At 26.8% G+C, this 22516-nt stretch overlaps 1 protein-coding gene across 1 annotated transcript; it reads right to left on the minus strand.

The window, feature by feature from the left end:
* Positions 1-8759: 8759 nt before the first annotated feature.
* Teh4 (tipE homolog 4 phospholipid transfer protein) lies at positions 8760-22097 on the minus strand. Its single transcript, XM_011495783.1, has 5 exons — positions 21901-22097; positions 20741-20951; positions 18020-18474; positions 13399-13696; positions 8760-9152 (listed from the first exon to the last, which is right to left on the minus strand). Exons 1-5 carry the CDS (start codon positions 22041-22043, stop codon positions 8868-8870), a joined length of 1392 nt encoding a protein of 463 aa, XP_011494085.1. The 5' UTR covers positions 22044-22097; the 3' UTR covers positions 8760-8867.
* Positions 22098-22516: the final 419 nt, after the last annotated feature.

A 22516-nucleotide genomic window follows, 5' to 3' on the forward strand; every position in this document is an offset into this window, starting at 1 on the left:
AATAATGCAGATTGACTTTATTGAGTATGCACATAAAGAAGGCAAATTCCAGATGCCAATTTAAATTTTATTGCATTAATTTATTTAAACTCGTCTCTATACCGTACTTCTGCTAAGTTTTACCAATTCAACAATTTAGTTTTCTTATAGAATTTTTCAAAATAAGGTTTACACATTAATGGTATTTTTCATTATATTTTAACCCAATTTATTCACAACGCCATATTCTATTTTATTATTTCCTCTATTTTAAATTCTTTAATATTAATATTACATTAATAATTGCAATAAATTAATTTAAATTTTGAAGAAATAATGCGTATACATATTTACAATAAGTAGTTTGATCATCTAGTTATATATTACAAAAGTAAATACAAATGCACAATGAAAAATATTGTTCGAGGTTAACAATTTTGAATTTTGTGAAAATCATCGTATTTCAATAGAAAGGCTACAAGGGATCAATCAAATATATATCTAAAATATTTAAATAAGGATAATAAAATCAAGATTATTTTTAAATAATTTATCTTTTTTAATCTTTTTTAAAAGGACAGCTTGTCTGGTATGTCAGCTAAAATTATTTGATGACTTACATTTATTTGATATTTTGCCTATATCATTTTCTCTTGCATATAACAATTTTGAATGATAAATTTTAAATATCGAATTTTTCATCTAGATTATTAAAATTCTCTAGATATCTCTAGATAGTTCTATAGATAGATATTAAGATTCTCTAGATTATTAAAATAGAATAACCATTCGCATATTATATTTATAGATATATTTATAGATATGATATATATTCCCTCAAACATTAATACAAAAGCTGCGCATATAAAGCCAAAAGATTATGTTTGCCAAAAACTAATTAATAGAATACAGGAAACAATAATAAAAAAACAATATAAATCAATGACTATCCAAACTAATGAATTAATATATAGAAAATGTTAAACAAAATAGAAACTGAGAGAATAAATTTACAAAAATGTTTATTTCATTAAAAGATTAAAATGAATTATGTACGTGTAATATATTAGTAATAATTTTCTCAATCAATATGTGTTTAATTGAAAAAACATTTACAATTTTAAATCCAATAAATAGTTATTTTAGACTAATATTTTACAACTAGATAGAAGAAAGTGATTAATGTATTTTTTATTAAAGCTTTTAATCGGTGAAGTGATTATATAATAGCATTCGAAAACAAATTTTAGTTTGTTTTGAATGTGATCGTTTTGATTATTTATTCTATAAATAATATATATTACTGAAAATTAAGTATATATTCTATTACTTTATTAGATAATTAGATAATTCAAGGAAACTATATAAAAGAAATCGGTCTCTTTCATGCATTGGCTTGACTAAAAATTTATTCAATCATGAATATTAACGAGAGGAGTTAGGACGTTACCTATATATTTTTGCGGATCAAATAAAAAGATTTGATTGTTAAGTAATTTGATTCGGTCCTAGGAAACAATGATTATTTATAATTAAGTCTTGAGCGAGAATTAAAATTATTCCATTTCGGTTTACCAACTTTTCCTCACTTTCTCCATATTTTCCGTAACTTTCAGTATTCTATCACTTTTTTAATCTCGTCTCATAAATAAAATTAAAAGGATTAATAAAATAATACAATCAAAAATTAGAGAATAATCTGGCGGATAATAACAAAAGAAGAAACTATAAATATATACGCGCGAAGCTAGAAAGCGTTAAAAGCTACGTGATCCTGACATACGTCAGTCGAATCTTAAACGCAATCACTTTCATGTAATTTAATGCATGAAAGTGGCATAACCTGTAGGGATAATAAATGGGCCAATTTATTATCTATTTACCAAATATAACTGTATTACAGAAAAAGTAATTAGTTTTTCTAATCTCATTTATTACCATATAAACGATGCCATACAATTGATAATATATGATACAGACAATATATTTTAATTCGCAAATTCATTGTTATATACAATATATTATGTATAAGTATAATATATAGGTTTGATTTACTAATGTTAAAAAAAAATTTATTAAAATAATATTAAATATTACTGATTTACCAATCATTTGGTAATGGTCTTCAAAAGTTTATTAATTTTTTTTGCTAAAATAATTTTTGCTCAATTGTTACAAGAGAAAAAAATAAGAGCAAATAGACAAGCTTTTTTTAAAAATTGCAACATATATGTTTAAATAAATTTCTATGCATGTACTAATGTATATGCATTTATTATTAATTTAGTTATTATAAATATAAAATATATTTATTAATGTATTTAATAAAAAATAATAATGAAAGATATGTCAAAAAGGACAATAGTAGGCAATAGTAGAGATATGAATATACTGCAAAATATATATTTATAATCTAATGCAAAATTTATATCGTACATATATGCGTTCGTGTGCGCGCGCGCGCGCGTGTGCCTAAGTAACATCAATTCCTTCGATAAACCCATAATATATGGTGTTGATAAATTGTAATGTCAACGAATCAATAATATTTGATATTTATAAAATAAATTTTGTAGATTTCGAAAGTTATCACATTAATAAAACATATCTATAATCAATAATGTTAAACTATAAAAATATAGTTTGTAATGTTTTCTGATTTTTAAGTAAATACAGTTATATCTTTAGTGAAAAATATATATTCATAAATAAAATATAAAAATAAATAAATATTAATTATAAGTAATTAAATATAAAGCCATTCGTTTTATACGTTGTATATGAAGCAAAGCTTTAATATTTTCCAATGAAATACTTGAAGATAATTTTATCAATTTAATTAATAAAATTTTTACTTGTTAAATATTTTTACTGCATAAGTATTGAGATCTTTTCTAAAATGATTCAAAAAAATTTTATTCAAAATTTAAATTACAATTAATGCATAAAACAATTAATTTTTTTGAAACATAAAATTGTTCATTAGAATGTTGACTAAGAACTACGAATGAGGAGAAATGTAATGGTAATGTGACACACCTGACGAAACTTGATGGCATTGCAAAGGGGAAAGCACTAGAAAGATTCGTAATTAAAGAAGGTAGGGTCGCAACAAAATGGAAGAAGGACATAGATAGATTGATAGATAGATAGAGAAAAAGAGCGAGTGAAGGGGGGGGGGAGAAGAACATGTGAGTTGTGAGGATGCCTGATCAGGAACGAGAGACTGAGATTTTAGTTTAAGATAACAAAAGTCGATTAAGATCTAAAACATCGTTTCTCTTTATAATTCGTAAAATTATATATATTTAGAATAAAAAAAACTATTTATATTTATTTAATAGGTATCTATGGAAATAATAAACAAAAATTAAAATAATAAGTGAAAATCTTGTTTAGAAAAAGTTTTGCAAAAGTTTGTTTCATATTTAACATAGTGAAATTTATTACATGCATTCTTACACGATTTCATGATACTAATTTTAAAAGTTAGATATCCACACAGTTAACTTCTTTTCATCTAAAAGCACTTTATTGATTAAAAAATATATTTGATTATAAAATTATATGTCATTTTTGTTACAAAATTTTACTTTATGTAACTTATGTCTAAAAAATATTCTCAATTAAATACTAAAATTCTTTATCTTGTTTTAAATATTTAATTTACACTACCAAGTAAAAATCGTACAAACAAGAGGCTACAAACTTGAGGCTACAAAATATTTCAGGAACATTCAATACGAATACATTTTTACTGAAATAATTATAATTAAGGCAATCGAATATAATATCTTAATTAATTAATTTTCATGAAAACATATAATCAAGGATTTAAAAAGGAAAGTGTGGCATTACATCCATCAATCTCCAAACATTATATAATTTTGTAAAATAATAAATAAGTACATAACTTTGTAGTTCTGTAAGGCTATGTAGGATATATATGACATAAAGATGTTCTAACTCAAAAGTACCACTACACATTCTATATCTGTCCTCTCATGTAACATAGATTTGCTTGGATTCAATGGTATCGACATCATTTGTAGATTACGTATTATATGAAAAATATGTCAATGTTATTATAAATAATTTTATTTTTACCAAAATATATTGCAGTTTGTCATTTTACATACGTTCTTATTTTGAAAAATTTTCACTTGATCGAATTGTTTAAATTTTTAAATCAGAATTTATAATCTGAGTATGACTTTAAGTAGATCCATTGAAACAAGTTTTATTGATAATTAAAATTAGATAAGAAAATAATTAGATTATCGTATAAATTTTTACATAAATTAATACTAATAATTTTGAAAAAATATTTAGATTCTTGATGTGTATTGAATATAGAAAATTTATCTAAATGCATACGTACAATGCATAATATCATATTGTGAATATTTTTTTATGTTAAGTAAAGTGCATAATTTAGTTACATATAAATATATATATATATATATATATATATATATATATATTTTTTATTTTTTTAATAAAACTTTATTATAATAATTTTATATTTATTATAATATATAATAAATATTATAAATTATTTTAATAAAACTTATAGTTATATATTATAGTTACTTACTGTCACGATGTAATATGTGAGCAAGTTATTCCCATAGCTATTATCAAACATGCTGAATAGGTGCATTTGACATGCGCACTTCCGACTCGTGGAAATGCTATATATTGATCTTGAGTTAAGGGAAACAATTATTCTCAGAAAATGAGAACACATAATTATATTCATAAATTGATAAGATTATACTTCAAATTTTAATTTTATATATATACATTGAATTTGATATGTAATTCTTATAAAATTAAATAAATCTCTATTGGCTTTAATCAACTACCGTTGCCTAAACAGGACAAACACAGATAATTGGGAAAGATTAAGATGCTAATTCGATTAATAAGGATTGAAAAGCCGAAGGAGAAATAAAGAAATTGAGAGACACTTCATTATCATCAATGAAATAACAATAATAACATAAATATTCGACAGATTTTATTTTTAGAAAAACACTTATGGTACACGTGCTAATTATGAATGAAAATGGATTACATTATTCACAGTGATAGAATGTTGATTGAAAGTTCGACATGGTAGAATACAATCTTCATATTATAATAGTAAAATAATTTTTAAATTTGGTATCATAAACATTTTTATCGTACAGACAACAATATACAATATACAATATATTTCATTAGATTTATATTACGCTTATGCTTACGTGGAAATCTTCTGCTTTCGATTTTACAAGTGCTGGATGATTAAAATGGCATGAACTTAAAAGCAAGAAGGCACATAGAATACAGTACGTTGAAAGATAGTTTTACAGTATGTCGGTATAATTATTACCGATGCGTTATATATTTATTTACTACATAGCCTCGAAAAGTAGTCATTAGGCTTATTGTGATTTAATTTATTTTATTTTATATTAACATTATGGTTGTCTTTTTCATAAAGCTTTCGTATAGTTGACGAAAAATGACGATTCCATACAGCACGAAAAGAATTAAAAACTTTGGAATTACTATGTAAATGACATAAAAACATTTCCAAAACTAAATGAAGCCGGGGTATCTGTTTTTCCTCATGTTGAATAAATCGTAAAAATAAATATAATTATAATACATTAGCAGATTTAAATTAATAACTTATCGATAAATAATAATCATAAGTCATTGTCTTTTTTGTTCGATAAATATATTTATTCTGAGAATTATAATTTATATTATAAAATTATAAATATTATAACTAATCATGATAACATTTGTTTGTATATAATTGGTATTTAACAATTGTGTTAGAATTGTTTTCAGAACGAATATGGTTATTAATGGAAAATTTTATATTGAAAAATTTTATATTTATAAATTAATGAAAATAATTTATATAAATATATAAATTAATAACAAAATAAAATTTAAAAAATAGAAAAATTCTTGTTTTTTTTTCATATTTATTCCTTAATATTAAGGACACCAGCGATTTTCAATTAAGTATTATCGATTGAATTTTAACCATGTACCTACATACGTGGTCATGAAACGTTAAAATAATCATTTTGTAGTTATACGTATTGATTGGGGTGTTTACATGTAAGAAAAGTGATACGAATAAAATGCTTCGCACACGAATATTCTTTCAAGCTTCCTGCAGTCGAAATCTGTAAATTTTTTTATCATAAAAATATTATATCACTAGGTCGCTAAATACAATGCTACTTCTTTATAAACCACGATTTTTATCAGATTTTTATTAAAATTTTAAAAGTTTTCAGAAGATTTTTTATTATTTTAAGTATCACTGCCATGTACTTTCTCAGATAATTACATCATATATAATAATTGAAAATAAGATCTTACGCCAATGATTATACGATAAATCTTATTTTCCACTATTAAATCTCATTCGAAAATATTGTTAGATTGAAATTTGAAAAATATAATTATTATATAAATTAATAATTTATAGATTAAAATTATCGCCTAAATGACTCAAATAGATATCACGTAGACTCAAACAATTCATTATTACAGCTTTCTTAATAATTCTTGATTATTTTAAATTTTTTAATAACAGAATATATATTATATCATGCTTTATATGAAATATAGTCTTCCTTCAATCACAGAAATTGTTATATATTATGAAATAAATTCGGTATTGATATTTAATTTCTATAAACATTTACGTTAATAAACCAAGGATAATTACTGTAATGTACATTGTATGACCGTTCTCAATAGCAATTGTAGAAACTGTCACGTTTAGGCTGTATATAAGTTTTTCCTTTTAGCATGAAAAAAAATAGTTCGCTAAATGATACAAAAATATTAAATATTGAAATTTTTATTCAAAGTCAATAAAATAAGTTTTTTGTATTTAAATTATAAATTAGAAACCGAACTTTACTTAGGATTCCTTCGGATTGGTGTCAGTTATACAGAATGCTTTATTGAAATGTAAATAAATTTGGATAAATATAAATCTCAAGTCATTAATTTTATCTTCTTTAATAAATTAATGCTAAATATACAATATTGATATAACATAAAAATATATATCTAATTTCAATACGAACAAATTTAATAAGAAAATGTCGAGGATATTGAAATATAGTAATAATAAGTTGTCACAAATGAATAAAAAATCTCTGTATAAAAATGTATGTATATAGTGTTTATAATTGATGGTCGAATACTCTGAAAAAACATTAAGAAAATTGCGACATTTAAGGCCACCGAAATTTATGATAAATCTTTCATTTCTTTAGGCCCTCAAGGGTTGACAAATATATATATATATATATATAGCAAATGTCATTAGGCGATATTAGCACGAGTTTAGTTTTATATAAATTTTGTTAAATAGTTTTATATTTTACGTTTGCTACATCTTATAAGAACAATATAAAACTTTGAAAGTCGGAAATTAATTTGCGATTCCGAAAAATCATGTATATTGATTTATTTGAAGAAATTTATATCTTTTATAAAAGTTATTGAAATAATATTTATAAAAGATGTTAATTAGTATTAAGATTATATTGTAATGGGATAAATAGAAATTAATAGAATATAACAAATCTTATTGAAATTAATTAGAATGCTGTTGGTAGTTGTGATTAATTAAAAAATTTAAAAAGTATTAAAATTACATGTATTTGTGAAATATAAGCGATGAAAAAAAAATTGTTTCCACCTGAATATAACTTTTGAAATTGTATTAATAAATTTACTAAATAAACAGGTGGCCTTATGGAATGTAATTTACTTATATACGCAATTTATGTATATTTATAGTTTATGGTAGATTTATGCAAATATCTTCTCAAACTTTCATTACTTTCATTGTTATTGATAGTATCGATAATCATAAGCATTAACCGCGATGATACCAAATTACTATCAATGTTTAAAAAAGTCGGTGGCTTGGAGTCTTGTACTGGAGTTTGTAATTGTTTAATGTTCCCATAAAATATATCATGTATTTTGTAAGTGTAGTATGGCATAATATGTATATTTATGAATTATTTATGAAAGCGTAAAGTGATTAATAAAAGTCATTAGTTCGGCTTATCGTACTCTATACTAATTGAAAGAAAAAGCGGTCGGACAGTGAGTACTATTATCGAGATTGTAAAAACGGTTACTAATGAATTACTAAAAATAATTATGCCAATTTCAATAAATTTCACGTCACTTCTTTCGTATGCTTTCATCGCACATCATACAAAATTTCGTACGGAGATGTCCAAATTTTTTATGAACAATGATAACAGTATCATATTACTTTATAATATTTAGTCGCTCTCGGTATTTGAAATGAATTTTAGTTTGAAATTCGATGGGAAAGTAATTGTTTTAACGGCATTATTGCGTTGTGTACACAATTGTGTAATCGTATGACGTGGTTACTGAAAAATGTTTTTTGATTCGATCAGACTTTATTATTATTAACAGACATATTAACAGCAGCATAGATATATCGTTCGCGTATATTTTGACCAGCGAATAGTAATTGCTGCACAGGCAAAACGGCTTACGCGTACCTTAAATGGAAACGATCGTCCAAACAAAGGGAATATGTCCTTTGCGGAGCGCGAGGCCAAAATTAGAGGGGCGAGGAGGGGGGGATGAATGCCTTACTAGCAGACAAATGGCGGGCTACTCGCGTGGGACGAAGATAAAGATAAACAAGTACAATGACAAAGTGCTCGCGAATGCTTAAAAGCGCCGAAGGAGTCAATCGAAAAGGAGGCGAGGGGCTCTCGTCTTCCTCAGAACGAATCCTCGGCGTCGTCGATGTCGATGAGCGGCAGCCTCTCGTAACGGAGTCTGCTGCTGGGCTTAAACTGCTAGAGCGCCATGCTCCGGGTCTCGGTATCTATGGCGCGACCCTGTGACGGCGTCGAAGCAGCCGTGTTCTCGACGAGACCCTCGCCTTCGCCCTCGGTCGACTGGCCGTCGACGCAGTAGCGGCAGCGCATCTTGGCGTCGTCACCGACCTGGACCGAGCGCGTTATCACCACGAGGGTCGTTAAGCTGATGACGAAGAGGCACGAGGGCACGATGACGGCGATCAGCAATTCCGTGCGCGTCTTGTTCAGGTCGAAGCGCGCCACCACGAAGAACGAATCGTTCTGGAAGGGCAAGGCAGAATCCGCTTTTATCTCTTAGTTTTTGTTTGGGTGTATGTGAGGTCATGGTATTTTAGACTCTCCGAGTAGCTATTTCCGCGTGATTTTTACATTTAAAAGTCATGGAAAATGGAAAAGTTTTTAATTCAGTTTCTCGGCACTTAATATAAAAATGAACATTATGACATATCTTATCGTATTCTGCCTAATTTGCGAATTATTGCCTAATGTGTTTCGAACTTATTATGAGAGGAGAAAACCCTAGTTTTCGATTAAATTTGAATTTAAATTTAATTGCTTTTTTTACTATTTATTGACCCCTGCTTTAAACTTTAATCATTTGAATAAAATATTATAATTTGTAATAGTAACAACAGGATAATATCATTTATAAAATTAAATATTATTTTTCGCGGCCGCACCAACTCCTACTTTCGTCACTATTCTCGCGCCGTATAACCCCTGCCTGCCTTCCCGCTCAATCCTCATCAGAATTTGAATGATTCTCGAGTCTCCTGGTAGCCTCATTTTCCATTATTCTCATATTCTGCAGATCACGACTAGTTGTGACTGACACATTTATATTAAAAAATGTACCAATATCACTGCACTATATATATATAAGGCAGTAATATATTAATAGTCGATCAAAAATATAAATGCGTCACTTATACCCCTTACTTACTAAAATAGAATTTTTATATATCGAAATTTATAATAATTAATGCTAATATAATACTTTTCTAACCTTTCGGATGTATAATAATTGTTTGCATATACTATCATTTCATTGTTATATGAAATTATATGAGTAATAATTAGACGAGTACTGACCTTGAAAAAATTGGAGATACAAATATTTTTACAAAACATATCATCAAAAATATTACCTTCGATAATTTTACATTATGTTGTCATTAGAAATTTTTCTATAAATAGTTATCAATGTTGGCTCGTTAACAATAAGAGAAATATATAATATAAAATAGAAGCATTATTAATTGAAGTTGTTTATCGAGTATCATTTTAATTTTGTATAGTAGCTTTGAAAATCTTTATTTAAGTATCGTTATATTTATGGATGGATATCTTTACTGAATCAATTTTCTTGCTCTTTCTGAATATACAAATAGCTGCATATCCTTGGAAATGTGGCAAATTACCAATTATATCGTTGATTAATAGTCAAAATCAAATGAACATCATATGGCAAGCTCGTTGAGGACAACGCAAGATCTAATTACGATTCACGTTCCTCTGTATGTCAATATCATTTTAAAATTTAGTAAATATCTTGCCAAAATAATTTATATTTATTACGAAATGATTATTTACCATATAATGATGATAAAATTATTGATTTCAGTAATGAAAAAGCTCAAATTATTATGAAAATTTTAAGTAATATAATTTATAAAGTAGAAATCAAGTTGAATGAACGAGAAGAGCAAGATGCATATATTTAATTTAAGTTTTTTCAATATTATCTTTACAAAACATGGAAAATGGAAAATTTTTCAATATTATTTATTCGATAACATGTAATTTAAAAGTAAATTATAAAACTTGTTAAATATAACCGTATTCATTGGACAATAGCTGATAATAATATAATAGATATTAAAAAAAAATGCTATAAAATAATTTAATATTATATTGTATTATCGATCTTTATTTTTCATAATACTTGGGTATACATATATATATATATATATATATATATGTAATACTTGGGTGTATATATATATATATATATATATATATATATATATTAAATGGGTGTATATATATATATATATATATATATATATATATATTAAATGATATTCTATAAATGGTTCACACATCCTTTAAAATGTTTTAGATCCCAAGAATTTCTACATAATAAGCAAATATAGAAAATTTATGTAGAAATAATACAGAAAATATTTTTACTCATTTAATAAAAAATTCTAGAATACGATAGAATCTTTTTTACTGATTATCTGAAAGATCTAATAAATTTAATAATAGTATTGAATTAGCAGTAAAATAAGTAAAATGACAAAATTTTGTAACAACTATCATAATTGACAAATAAACTAAAGCAACAATATTTATAATTACAAATGAACACACCTTTTTTTATAATGTAAATAGGTCGTATCTAATTATATAATTGCATTAATACACAGTCTCAACATACATTCATATATTAAAATACAAATTAATATTGTATTTTCATATTAAATAATCGATTTTTGACAATCCATAAATCTCGTTCTACTGGAGTATCTGCAGATATTACAATTTTGAAAATAATATTGCATGGCTTAGTACAATATGCATGCATACAAAGGCCTTAACTTCAGCCAAGTCATTCTTCTTGCTTATACCCGAGGGCAAAAGAACACGAGAAACCAAAATGCTAATTAGAAGGTTAAGTACGTTGAATTTAATGGAAATTCCTGTTACTTATAATTTATGTCAATATAATTTCAAGACAGAAACCTTCAAAGTTGAGGTTTTTTTAAAAACGTGAAAAAGATCTCTTGTACAGATAAATATATCATTGAAAAATTAATGAAAGTTAGGAATATTATTAAGGTTTTTTGTTTAATCGATGTAATAGAAAGATAAATTGTCTAATGAAGGAAATTCCTTGGGGAAGATAATTTAGCTCAATGTTTTTTGATACGTAATTAAACGAAGATAGCAATAGTGTTCATAGCGATCAAATGCATCACATCACATGAATAAATATTGTTCGGAGCATGGGAATAATTTTGAAAGTATTTTGAGAATATTCTTATAATGGTGTAATAATGGAAAAACTTGGGCAATTATTATCATAGCTAATTTTAATAAAAATATATCATCTAATCAAATTATAAGATGTAATTTTAGATTTTTATTTTAGGTCTGTATTTATTTCAGTTGCTTTTCTTGTTATCATTGTTATTGTTTGTTATATAATAAAATTATAAATTATAATAAAATTATTAATTATAATAAAATAAAAAATTATAATAAAATTATAAAACATTATATAACATTGTTATACTATCTATAATTGTTAATCATAAATTTATAATTATTCAAATTCGTAAAATACTTTTTAAAATTATTGTTACCTATATTTAAAATTCTTATTTTGCTGAATAATAAACAATTTATTTATTACTGATTTTACAATAAAGTTGATTATTTAAATTATGTTTATAATATATTCAAAAATTAAATATACTCAACTGTAAGTTATTTCACTACATGAGTTTCAATTTTATTAATATATCATTTTATGACTTGAGGTTCTTTATGGTAAAAAGTATATTAAGATAAAAAAGTTGTATTACATATTTTGTCTGACCGAAGTATGTGTTTCCTTAGTAACATTACTAAATTAAAAATAGAATCACAAATTAAAAAATTATCAGAATATGGACTGTAATACTAGTTTATTATACTAATATTACGTTTACTAGAGGGAAAATTGACCAAATACGTAACATGAAATTGATTATTTATTTTCTATAGTAAGCACATTTAACCTTTTTTTTATGAACTCAAATTAAATGGTTAAACAATCCATAAATAATTATTAGAAATTATTCGAATTTAGCAATTTCTACAAAATATTATACGTTATATTGTATTGAGGTAGATTAATGAATATTTAATATTGATTATTTTGATTTTGGCAAGCACTAGTTTTTCAACATATAAACCAATTCTTACCATTTTAAGTTCACAAAAACAAACTCGACATTAAAAGTGATTTTATCGTTTATCTAAAAATAATGAATATAATGTTTTAATGCAATTCTTTCTACGTATGTACTAAAAATTTATTAAAATTAAATTTTTCAAAATGAAATAATGTAGTGAACTATATTTAATGTAACATAGATGTGACCATTTTTCATTTGATCTTCTGAATTGCAGTAATGTACTGCATAACCATTTTGATAACATAAATCAAATAACGACCGACAGTACTAAGTTTGTCGATAAGTACCGAATGCTCCACATCACGCTCATTGATTCCCTAATTGTGACCGAAAATAAATAAGAAATTACAAATACATTATAAATTACGACCCGAGAGAAAACGACAAATGCCTTATATTTAATTAGAGCGTCTTATCTATGCCGCCTGGTATTCTCTTTGATCAATATTTTCGTCTGATAACCATTAACATCGGAATACATAATAAGGGATTGAGGATGCGAATGTTCGCTGGCAAGAATCTTCCTCGGGAATACCCACCTTATTGTAATAGCAAGGATATCTACTCTGCGCGGTCTGGTTATCACCGTCGGCCCCGTGACTCGCGAGGAAGTCCCGGCACTCGCCGCGTAAAGTGTTGACGCAACCCTCGAGGTTGATGTAAAGCCTGGAGTTGTTGTATATGGTGAGCGAGCGCTGGGAGGGTAGAAAGCTGTCGCCCGGATCCACCTGACGTGGCAAACTGCGCTCATACAGCGACAAAAATGTCGTGAAGTTAAGGAAGGGCTGGGGAACCTGGAGCTCGGACATCAGCGAGCCGTTTACGCAGTCCTCGGCTCTGGAGCAGAAATAAAACAATGTAGGCAATAACAAGTTGCCGAATCCGCGTCTTAGAGATGCTCTTAACCTTGCGGTTGTGCGGAGATTTTCTTTTTTCTTTTTAAAAATCGAAAATAGTATCGATAATTTCGATTTACGTAATATATTTTGCTTATATTATATTTATTTTCTAGTGCTCTACTCGCCAATTACATAATTGTAATGCTGTTTCTTAGTGCTTGTTCTTTCTTATCAACGTTATTTTACATAATTGTATACTATCTAAATTCGAGTAAATAATATTTTTTATCTAAAGACATTTAAATATAATTTTTTATGTAGTTAAATACTAAAGTGGGTACGGGCATACATAATTAAAAGGTAACGACTGTAGCTTAAGCAAAAGTTGATATATAATTAATTTAAAAAGTAAACTTAAAAGTATCTGTATTCCTAATTTAGATTGAATTTTCTCTTCGGTCTTAGCTAATTGTACTAATCAATTAAAATTAACTGAAAACTTTCGTTGGAGATATAAATTAGAATTTAATTCACGAAATAAGCGACTATAAGTTTCTATAGATAATTTAATACATTATAAATTAAATATAAATATTTTTCACGATAGTCATAGGTTTATTAATTGTTCAAATTTTAAATATTTTTCATTGGTACTTTGCATACAAATACTTTGAATATTTAAAATATTCAAAGCTCGTTTAATGATAGTGTCGAAATAATTCAGTAGCACGTTAAATTAGCAATATTGATTTTTAGTTTAAAGTAGTTTCTTGAAAATAATAACACTCTAGCCAATATTTTAAGCAGCTGTATTAGTCTATGAATTTATATATTGATTATTATTAAAGTTAATTGTCATGGTTATTTTTAATTGGATACTCTATGCATAAAAGACTATATATAATTCTTATTGATATGTAATGAAATTAGGATAATACTCCGCTGGTTAATACATATAATTAATAAACACATACTAATGGAATTCCTTCAGCAGACGTATAAAAATAAAACAAACTAGATATAAAAAAAAAAAAAAAAAAAACAAACGTGTAAGATAAAAGAATTAAATTTCAAATTGAAAGTAGAAGAATGAATTTAATTAATTAAGGAATACAAATATTAGACTTAATATTTAAAAGTGAACGAATGCATAGAAATTTTGAGCGTAAAAATCATATACAAAAATAATTAATTACTTTGAAATTTATCAAAATGATTAGTATAGATGAAGTGTTAAATAATTAAAATTTTATTGTTAACTTACATTTCATTTGGTTGTAATGAATTTTTTGTGTATATAAAGTAGTAATATTATTGTTTCTAATATTCGCATAAATAGCTTTATAATGCACTTTTTATATGTATTGTATAATCGGATATGCATATAAATTCATTCCAAATTAATAATTAAATCAATCGGTGTTTCTATAATATTTTCTAATATTTAATATTAACACGCCTTTGGTAAATAATAATACATTAAATTACTGAAATAGCTATAATAATTTTACTGTTTATACGTCCTTTTGGATATGCAAATGAGTGGTTCGATAACATAAACAATGAATATAGAAATTCGTAATTTAAAAATAGAGACATTAATTCAAAGAGAAAGTTCATCAATTTCAAAATTCATGAGAATGTATAGAAAATGAAAATTAACAAAATTATATTTATGAATAATAAATATGCATAGATTATGATTTAATTGTTCTTTTTATTTAATTAATATGATATGAGAATATCACTTTTGTAGTATTAATTGTTTGAAATATTCTTTAAATAACTATTGTTATATGAAATATTGTAGAATTTTTATATATTTTAAAAAAGGCTTGTTTTTTGTATAAAATGTTTAATATACGATATTATTATGCCAAAAAATTATGTGGGAGGCCAATTTTTTCCAAAAAAAAATTTGTTTTCAGATTCTTTCAATTTTCCTTAACAATTTATATACAGAAACGTCTATGTTCTTTATAAAACTTCGATCGATTGCCGCCCAATATTATTTCTTCTTGCTATTTCTTTTTACTGAAATCTGTAATGTTCTTGTTCGTTTCGTTTATCCTTAAAGATATCAGTATTTTTTCAGAAACATTGTCTGCAAAGGTCATTGATTTTCTTTATTATTATAACACGTACATGTATTTTTATGTAAAACTTCTTTATTCCCAAAACTAATTTATAATTATTATTCCATTTGAGTACAGATATTTCACTTCGCTGAAATAATAATTATGTGAATTTTATTTCGAATTTTTTCAGTTTATAAAATACTTCATTTTGTATTTGAATTATGAATTTTAAGTTTATTAAATTATTTTTGTGATGTGTCGATAAAATTAATCCATCGCCATTATATCATTGCTAAGAAGTAATAAAATGTGTGGATCAAACGTAAAGTGATGTAATTTTGGAAATAAAAGAAACTTATAGTTCCATATAGTGTAGAACTATAAAAATGTGACGACGACTTTCCGAAAAAAGTGTTGCAATATATTTAGTCTATTTTCCAAGTCTTTCCTTTTATAAACTTTGATTTTTAATGTCTTTGAAACTGACAATACATATTAAATGTATACTTATGACGACAAAAAAAAAAGGAATTTAATTTGTTTTATATAATAAATTTTAAAGTAATGTTTTATTATACTTAGTTAAACACATATTTATAAAATATATAATTTCCAAATGTAATATTATTTTTCCATGCTGAAATAAAATCCGAGAAATCTTTTCATTCTTGATAAATTAAGGTAAACGCAACTTTTATAATTAAACAATAATTTTGAGGATGATTATATATTTTTCTAAACACTAGCTACATTAATTTGAGTTTAAAAATTAAAAACTACTAATATAAATGTAAAAAAAAATTTGTTCTCTCGTCGATTAAAATTCTTAATAAAAACATTTACTCCAATTTTTATTTCATCTATGCCGAAGCACTTCGCATGTATTTTCATTTCCTATTCCCGTAACTTGTTAATTTTATTTTTTGAACTCCCTAAATCAATTTCGAGAATACTGAATTATTCGTTATTCTCAAATCGGCGACTTAGGATATATTATGAAAGTGTTGTAATAATTGCAGTTTTCAATATTAATTATTGGATGAAATGAAAATTTCTTACACAGTGTATATAACAATTACATTGAATAATTCCATCAATAGTATACATTCTTAACTTTTAAAATACCATAAATAAAATATGTTTAAATGTAAGGAGTAGTACAATTGCAATTAGTTGAATGTATAATAATTTATAATAAAAAATTTTTTACCGTATATTTTAACAGATAATCTGCTTATGTCCGCATTATAATTAAATTATGTTAAAATGGACTACCTTAGAAATATTAGAGTGCTTTTCTTATGAGATTAAGTTACTTTCATTTTAAGATTCATCTTAAGATTAATTAAAATTAGCTGAATTAAAATTAATCGAAAATAATAATTTGAAATTTTTTCTAAAATTCTAAATGGAGTATTCTTTTTTACATTAATGTGTAAATTGTATGAAAAATTTATGATAAGTAGATTTTTTCAATATATCATTATCATATATTTTTATATATTTTCTATTTTCCTTCCAAATTTTATTATCAATATTTTCCAAAGTACTTTCTTTATAAACATTAATTTGTTAGTTCAAAGATTCCAAACTATTCGTAAAATATTATAAGCGTGTTAATTTCAATATTAAGATTAGATAATTCTAATCAATACGGCATGGCTCAATCATGAAAATTATAAATATGAATATGTGTGAATTTGAAATTTCAATTTTATCAATTTCATATAAGTATAATCTTCATTCCAACTTAAATTATATAGAACAAAAATTATAAAATAATTAATTTTTCTTTTTATATTTTTTCACGACCTTTTCTTAAGTTATACAACTATTACATTTCCTCTTAGCCTATAAAAGTAAATCTACTCATGTTTACAACATCGAGTGTAAATTAATACTGTTGTACACTGTTTCTTTGTATTATATTTAAACAAAAAGCGAGAATCGCCGTGGTAATAAAATGTTTTCATACGACTGATCCTAAATTGATATACGCGTATATATATATATATATATATATATATATATATATGTAACTTGAGAATCGTTTTAAAATAATTCGTTTCAAAGAGCAACGAGCAAGCATTTGACGCCCATAATATGCGATTTGACCTTTGGGAATAGCCGACGCGTTCCAAAAAGTCTTGGTCGACACGGATTCCGGATTTAGAAAAAGGAACGCCAGACGTCCGCGGATCCCCCTTCCCATCCCAGTGCCCAATCGATCGTAACAACCTCACCTAAGACCCTCGGCGACCCTGCCGACGGCGAAGCAGCTGGCGATGATCACATCCTCGCCCTTGCGCCAGATCTCCTTGGGCTCGGATAACCGCTCGCCGGGTTTGTTACCGAGGGCCCGGTTGAGGGCGAGGGCCCTCGAGCAGGAGGCCGCGTAGATGTTGTCTCCCTGCATGAGGAACACGTTGATGTTCGAGGTGCTGATCTTGGGGCAGTATCGATCGCAGCTGAAGGCCGTCTTGATGCGGGTACAGCGGGAGTTGAGGCAGCGGAAGTTGCCGTTGAGCTTCATGTTGTCGCGCTCGGCATCGACGACGGCACCATCCGGTCTGTCGTGGCACAGCATCACCTCGCTGAGGTTCGAGCAGTGCCCGAGCTTGCACTCGAACACACCTGTGAGCATGTCGCACTCGCTGCCGTTGTTGCAGTTGAATCGCTTCACCGCGGCGACGTTGACCTGAGACGAGTGAGGTGCGTGAGAGAGGCGCGATTCGGTCGCGGGTCGGAGAAAGAGCTTTTTCTTCCTTCTCGTAGGGCGGAATTTTCGAGACCAAACGTGCTTTATGGAATGCGAGATAGGTACGAGAAGTACCGAGGTCCTACAATTTATTTTTAGTCCAAGGACAAAGTGTCCAGCTCCCAATGAACATAATTAATAATTAAAATAATCGATTAAAATTTTGTTTTTGCCTTCTTAATTATGACGTACCGACGCGACACAACATGTTTGTAAATACTTGTGATTTAACGTTCGCTGTCTTGTATCCGTATTCGAAGCAAAAACTATTTGTTGGAACATACTACCATCTTTAATATATTTTAGGCAATTACATAATATTAAATAAATATATAAGAACGCTTTAATTGTATTTTTAACGGATATTTTAATATTTACTAGGTTAATTAATAATTATTCCTTCACAATTCGTGCTTTCTACGATATTAACTCGTTGCTGTTTATTTAAGGAGAAGCTACGGCTCGTCCTCGTATACTTGTTGATTATGTGTACTTTAATTGAATGATTTTCAGACATAATATTTTATGGGATAAAAAGTGTCATATTATGCACGAATAGTAGTTGTTTTACAATACTATTGGTATACTTTATTATATTAATTGTTGCTATTATTGGTAAGATCGATGGCATTATATATTTAAGGCTGCAATTTGCAAAGGACTTAATAAAATGTTAATATTACATGATGTTGATGTCATTTTAAAAATTAGAACCGTTAGTTGTGAAATAAATTTGGCAATTCGTACTATAAGGGAATGTAACTTGACATAGCCTATAAAATAACTGAAAATATTATAACGAAATTAAATTATTTCTTATTTTGCCTTTATTATTAAACAAAGGTATTGGAATAAGTTTTTAAATGATTTTAAAAATGAAGAATGGCCACACGCAGACATTATTAAAATATTATTTTTGTCTAAACGAAATATATTGTCATTATAAATTTTCGGCATAAAATTTTTGGTGTAAAATTTTAAGTAATTTACCGTTTCGTAATTTTTAAAACAATTTTCTAAAAAACATAATAGTATGCTATTTACAAGCATTGTATATTTTTAACTTTAATTCTCAGTAATTTAGTCAAATTAAACCTCACCATCGAATATATTATGATTATATTATAATGGTATTTATAATTATATATTATGATTATATTAATGCCTTATTTTATTAATTTTGCAAATAGTTGTACGATTGTTATAATATTACGCGTATAATTTTTGTTTGCGTAAATAGAAGATTAATATATTTAATTTTTTTTTCTTATACCCAGAATTTTACCAAAATAAATGTTAAGAGTCAAAATCATTATGCGGAAAAATTTATGCTTACAGTACAAATTGAATTATTGCATAATGTTGCATAAAATTTTTTTTCTTTTTAAGTAAACCGAAGATATAATATAATATAATCGATGCTGAACATTCAAGAAAATAAAATATATATTTTTAATTAAGATTTTCTTCATCTTCAAATTTCTTTACAACTACAATGGCTCGTATCTTAAATGACTGGTACTATTGTTATTAATGTTTTTATTTATAAACTGTTTATCGCTCTTGATTAAATTTTGACGAACATATTTGCATAAAGAGTTTATAAAATAATTGTAGAAAATATATTTTTGTAGAACTTTTACCGACATACTTATTAAAATATTCATTGAAGTAAATTTTCGAACTTTGTATAAATGTTGTGTTAACCTATATAAAATTTCGTAACCTACATAAACTTATTCTTACGCATTAAAAAGGTAATATTAAAATATGAAGTTAAATATAAAGTAATACTTTTCTATATTTAATATTTTATTTATTATTCATTTTTAAACGCTTAAGATCATAGACTCGCAGCCTACGCTTTTAAGTGCTTAATTGCAACGAAATATTTTCCAACCACATTTCAAGCTTTCATTTCGAATTTGCTTTAAATTCATTACGTTTGAACATTTTTTTTTTTTTTTTTTTTTTTTTTTTTTAAAAAAATACATTTTTCTCTTCTCGTTCATACTTTTATTGGCAGCTAGTAAGCTCGTATATAAAAGATTTATGTCCTTGCAGTAACGATTATTATTAAGTTCACTCCCATAAAATTAATCTCAATTTTTACGCGCAGAGCAAGCTAATTTCATCCGACTTTTTAAAACTTTTTTTAATCGAACGGACAATGATCAACGGAAGAAAAAATATTGCCATAACTCACCATGGGACACGAAACACTTGCAGTTCTCGTGCAATTTTCGAGGAGAATGTCAGTACCATTACGTCGTACTGTTGCGTGAATTTGTGGACAAAAGCCTGTAGTTTTTGTCAAGCACCATTCGCCACAGCTCGCCCATGAACAATAGTTTACTAAGGTTGTATTGACCGTTTGGCACATAACAGGGTCTGACTCGATGCCAGCATGAAAAGCTCTATAATTCAAAGGAATAGATTGCCTTTGGTTGATATTACTCCCATTATTGCGATCAATTCGTTGTTTTATATTTGAACGCAGTAATCACTATACATATTCACCATGAAATATCGTCATTACTGTGTATCTGTGCAGTGCTTGAGTTCCAAATCTTCTAAATCTAAATTAGTTCGATATACTTAAATTAAAATTACCGATATCTTCGAATTATTACCGACGTTATTTATGTACATCGTAAGAACGTTTTCTCTATATTAGCTGCATCATTAACGTTCGCGTTCGATAGCTCTTACAATTGATTAAATATATCATTTAGACGTAAAAGATTCGAGGGAGTGTCACGATGCTCGAATATGATAAAGTTATTTATTATATTATAAACAAGTTTAATTTGATGAGAAACTAGTTTTCGAAATATAATTCAGGAAGATTGATAGAATCCGATTTCAAGCTCCATATATTTAACGCTTTTAAGAACTTGCCGTGTGACATTACGATTGTTTCACGAAGGTAAGAAAAAAAGCGTTTACATTGTGTTTAGTGCTTTATAAATTAAAAATTTTGTCAATACTGAACATCTATGGCAAGCGACTAAAACATAATTGGACTCGGGTATAAAATCATGAAAACATTCGACTTTACGATGAAAGCAATAAGCTATCAACTTCCATACGACGTCTCTAATTTCTCACATTATATATAATTTCATTTTTATGCGTCTTTACTGCCTATATAAACACGTGCGTCAGCTGCAGATAAAAGCTACACATATACAAGATCGTTCCAGCTGTACTCAAAGTCGCAAGATTCATCATAACATTTCCGTACGCACGTCCAAGAATATTTTACGCCACGGCATATAAATACCACATGATCTTCAGCAAATTACTAACGATTGATAAAAACTACCCGTCGCATCTGGGTTAACGACATTTTTATGCTCTTACCTATGCGAGGGCATGTAGATCGCGACGCTTAGATACACCAATGCCACGCAACTAATAACTATTGTGAATTGGCAGAAGCAGATGCTCCCACATATTTTACGATCTTGCTCTGGTATTGTGCGATGCTTATACTTTCGACCCATGGCAATTTTTAATGCCGATCTTGCACCTTCCTATTTTCTTCCTTCCCCGTTGGATTATTTCTCCTCGCTCGAGTCGTCTTAGTCTAAAGTTTCAATTCATTGAAAGATATTTTTAAAGCATTACATATAATATTCTACATATTGTATAAGTAATTCTATAAAATTTACCCTACAAAATTTTTTTTAAATGTAAGGAATAAATATGGGTGAGAGAGAGAGAGAGAGAGAGAGAGAGAGAGAGAGAGAGAGTAAGTTAATATTATATGAGCAAATAGACCTGTAATTCTGTACGTGTTGATGGACATTTCATGTTTTTAATCGAATAAACATAGTTTTCATTATACGCACATTCAATGCTTCATTATTATTAAATTAGTACGATATTATGAATAATGTTAATATACACGAATACAGTCTCAAAAAAAAATGAAGGAAAATAACGAACTATTCATTGTACGTGAAATTTATTTTAA

The sequence above is a fragment of the Ceratosolen solmsi genome, unplaced genomic scaffold (assembly GCF_000503995.2).
Source record: "Ceratosolen solmsi marchali unplaced genomic scaffold, CerSol_1.0 scaffold11, whole genome shotgun sequence".
Lineage (NCBI taxonomy): Eukaryota > Metazoa > Arthropoda > Insecta > Hymenoptera > Agaonidae > Ceratosolen > Ceratosolen solmsi.

Excerpts from the sequence above, each read along its gene's own strand:
- Teh4 (XM_011495783.1), bottom strand. The coding sequence starts at position 22,043 with ATGGGTCGAAAGTATAAGCATCGCACAATACCAGAGCAAGATCGTAAA. Across the intron at positions 18,475-20,740 it reads CAAGTGTTTCGTGTCCCATG|GTCAACGTCGCCGCGGTGAA; the intron begins GTGAGTTATGGC and ends CACTCGTCTCAG. Across the intron at positions 13,697-18,019 it reads AGGGTCGCCGAGGGTCTTAG|AGCCGAGGACTGCGTAAACG; the intron begins GTGAGGTTGTTA and ends TTTCTGCTCCAG.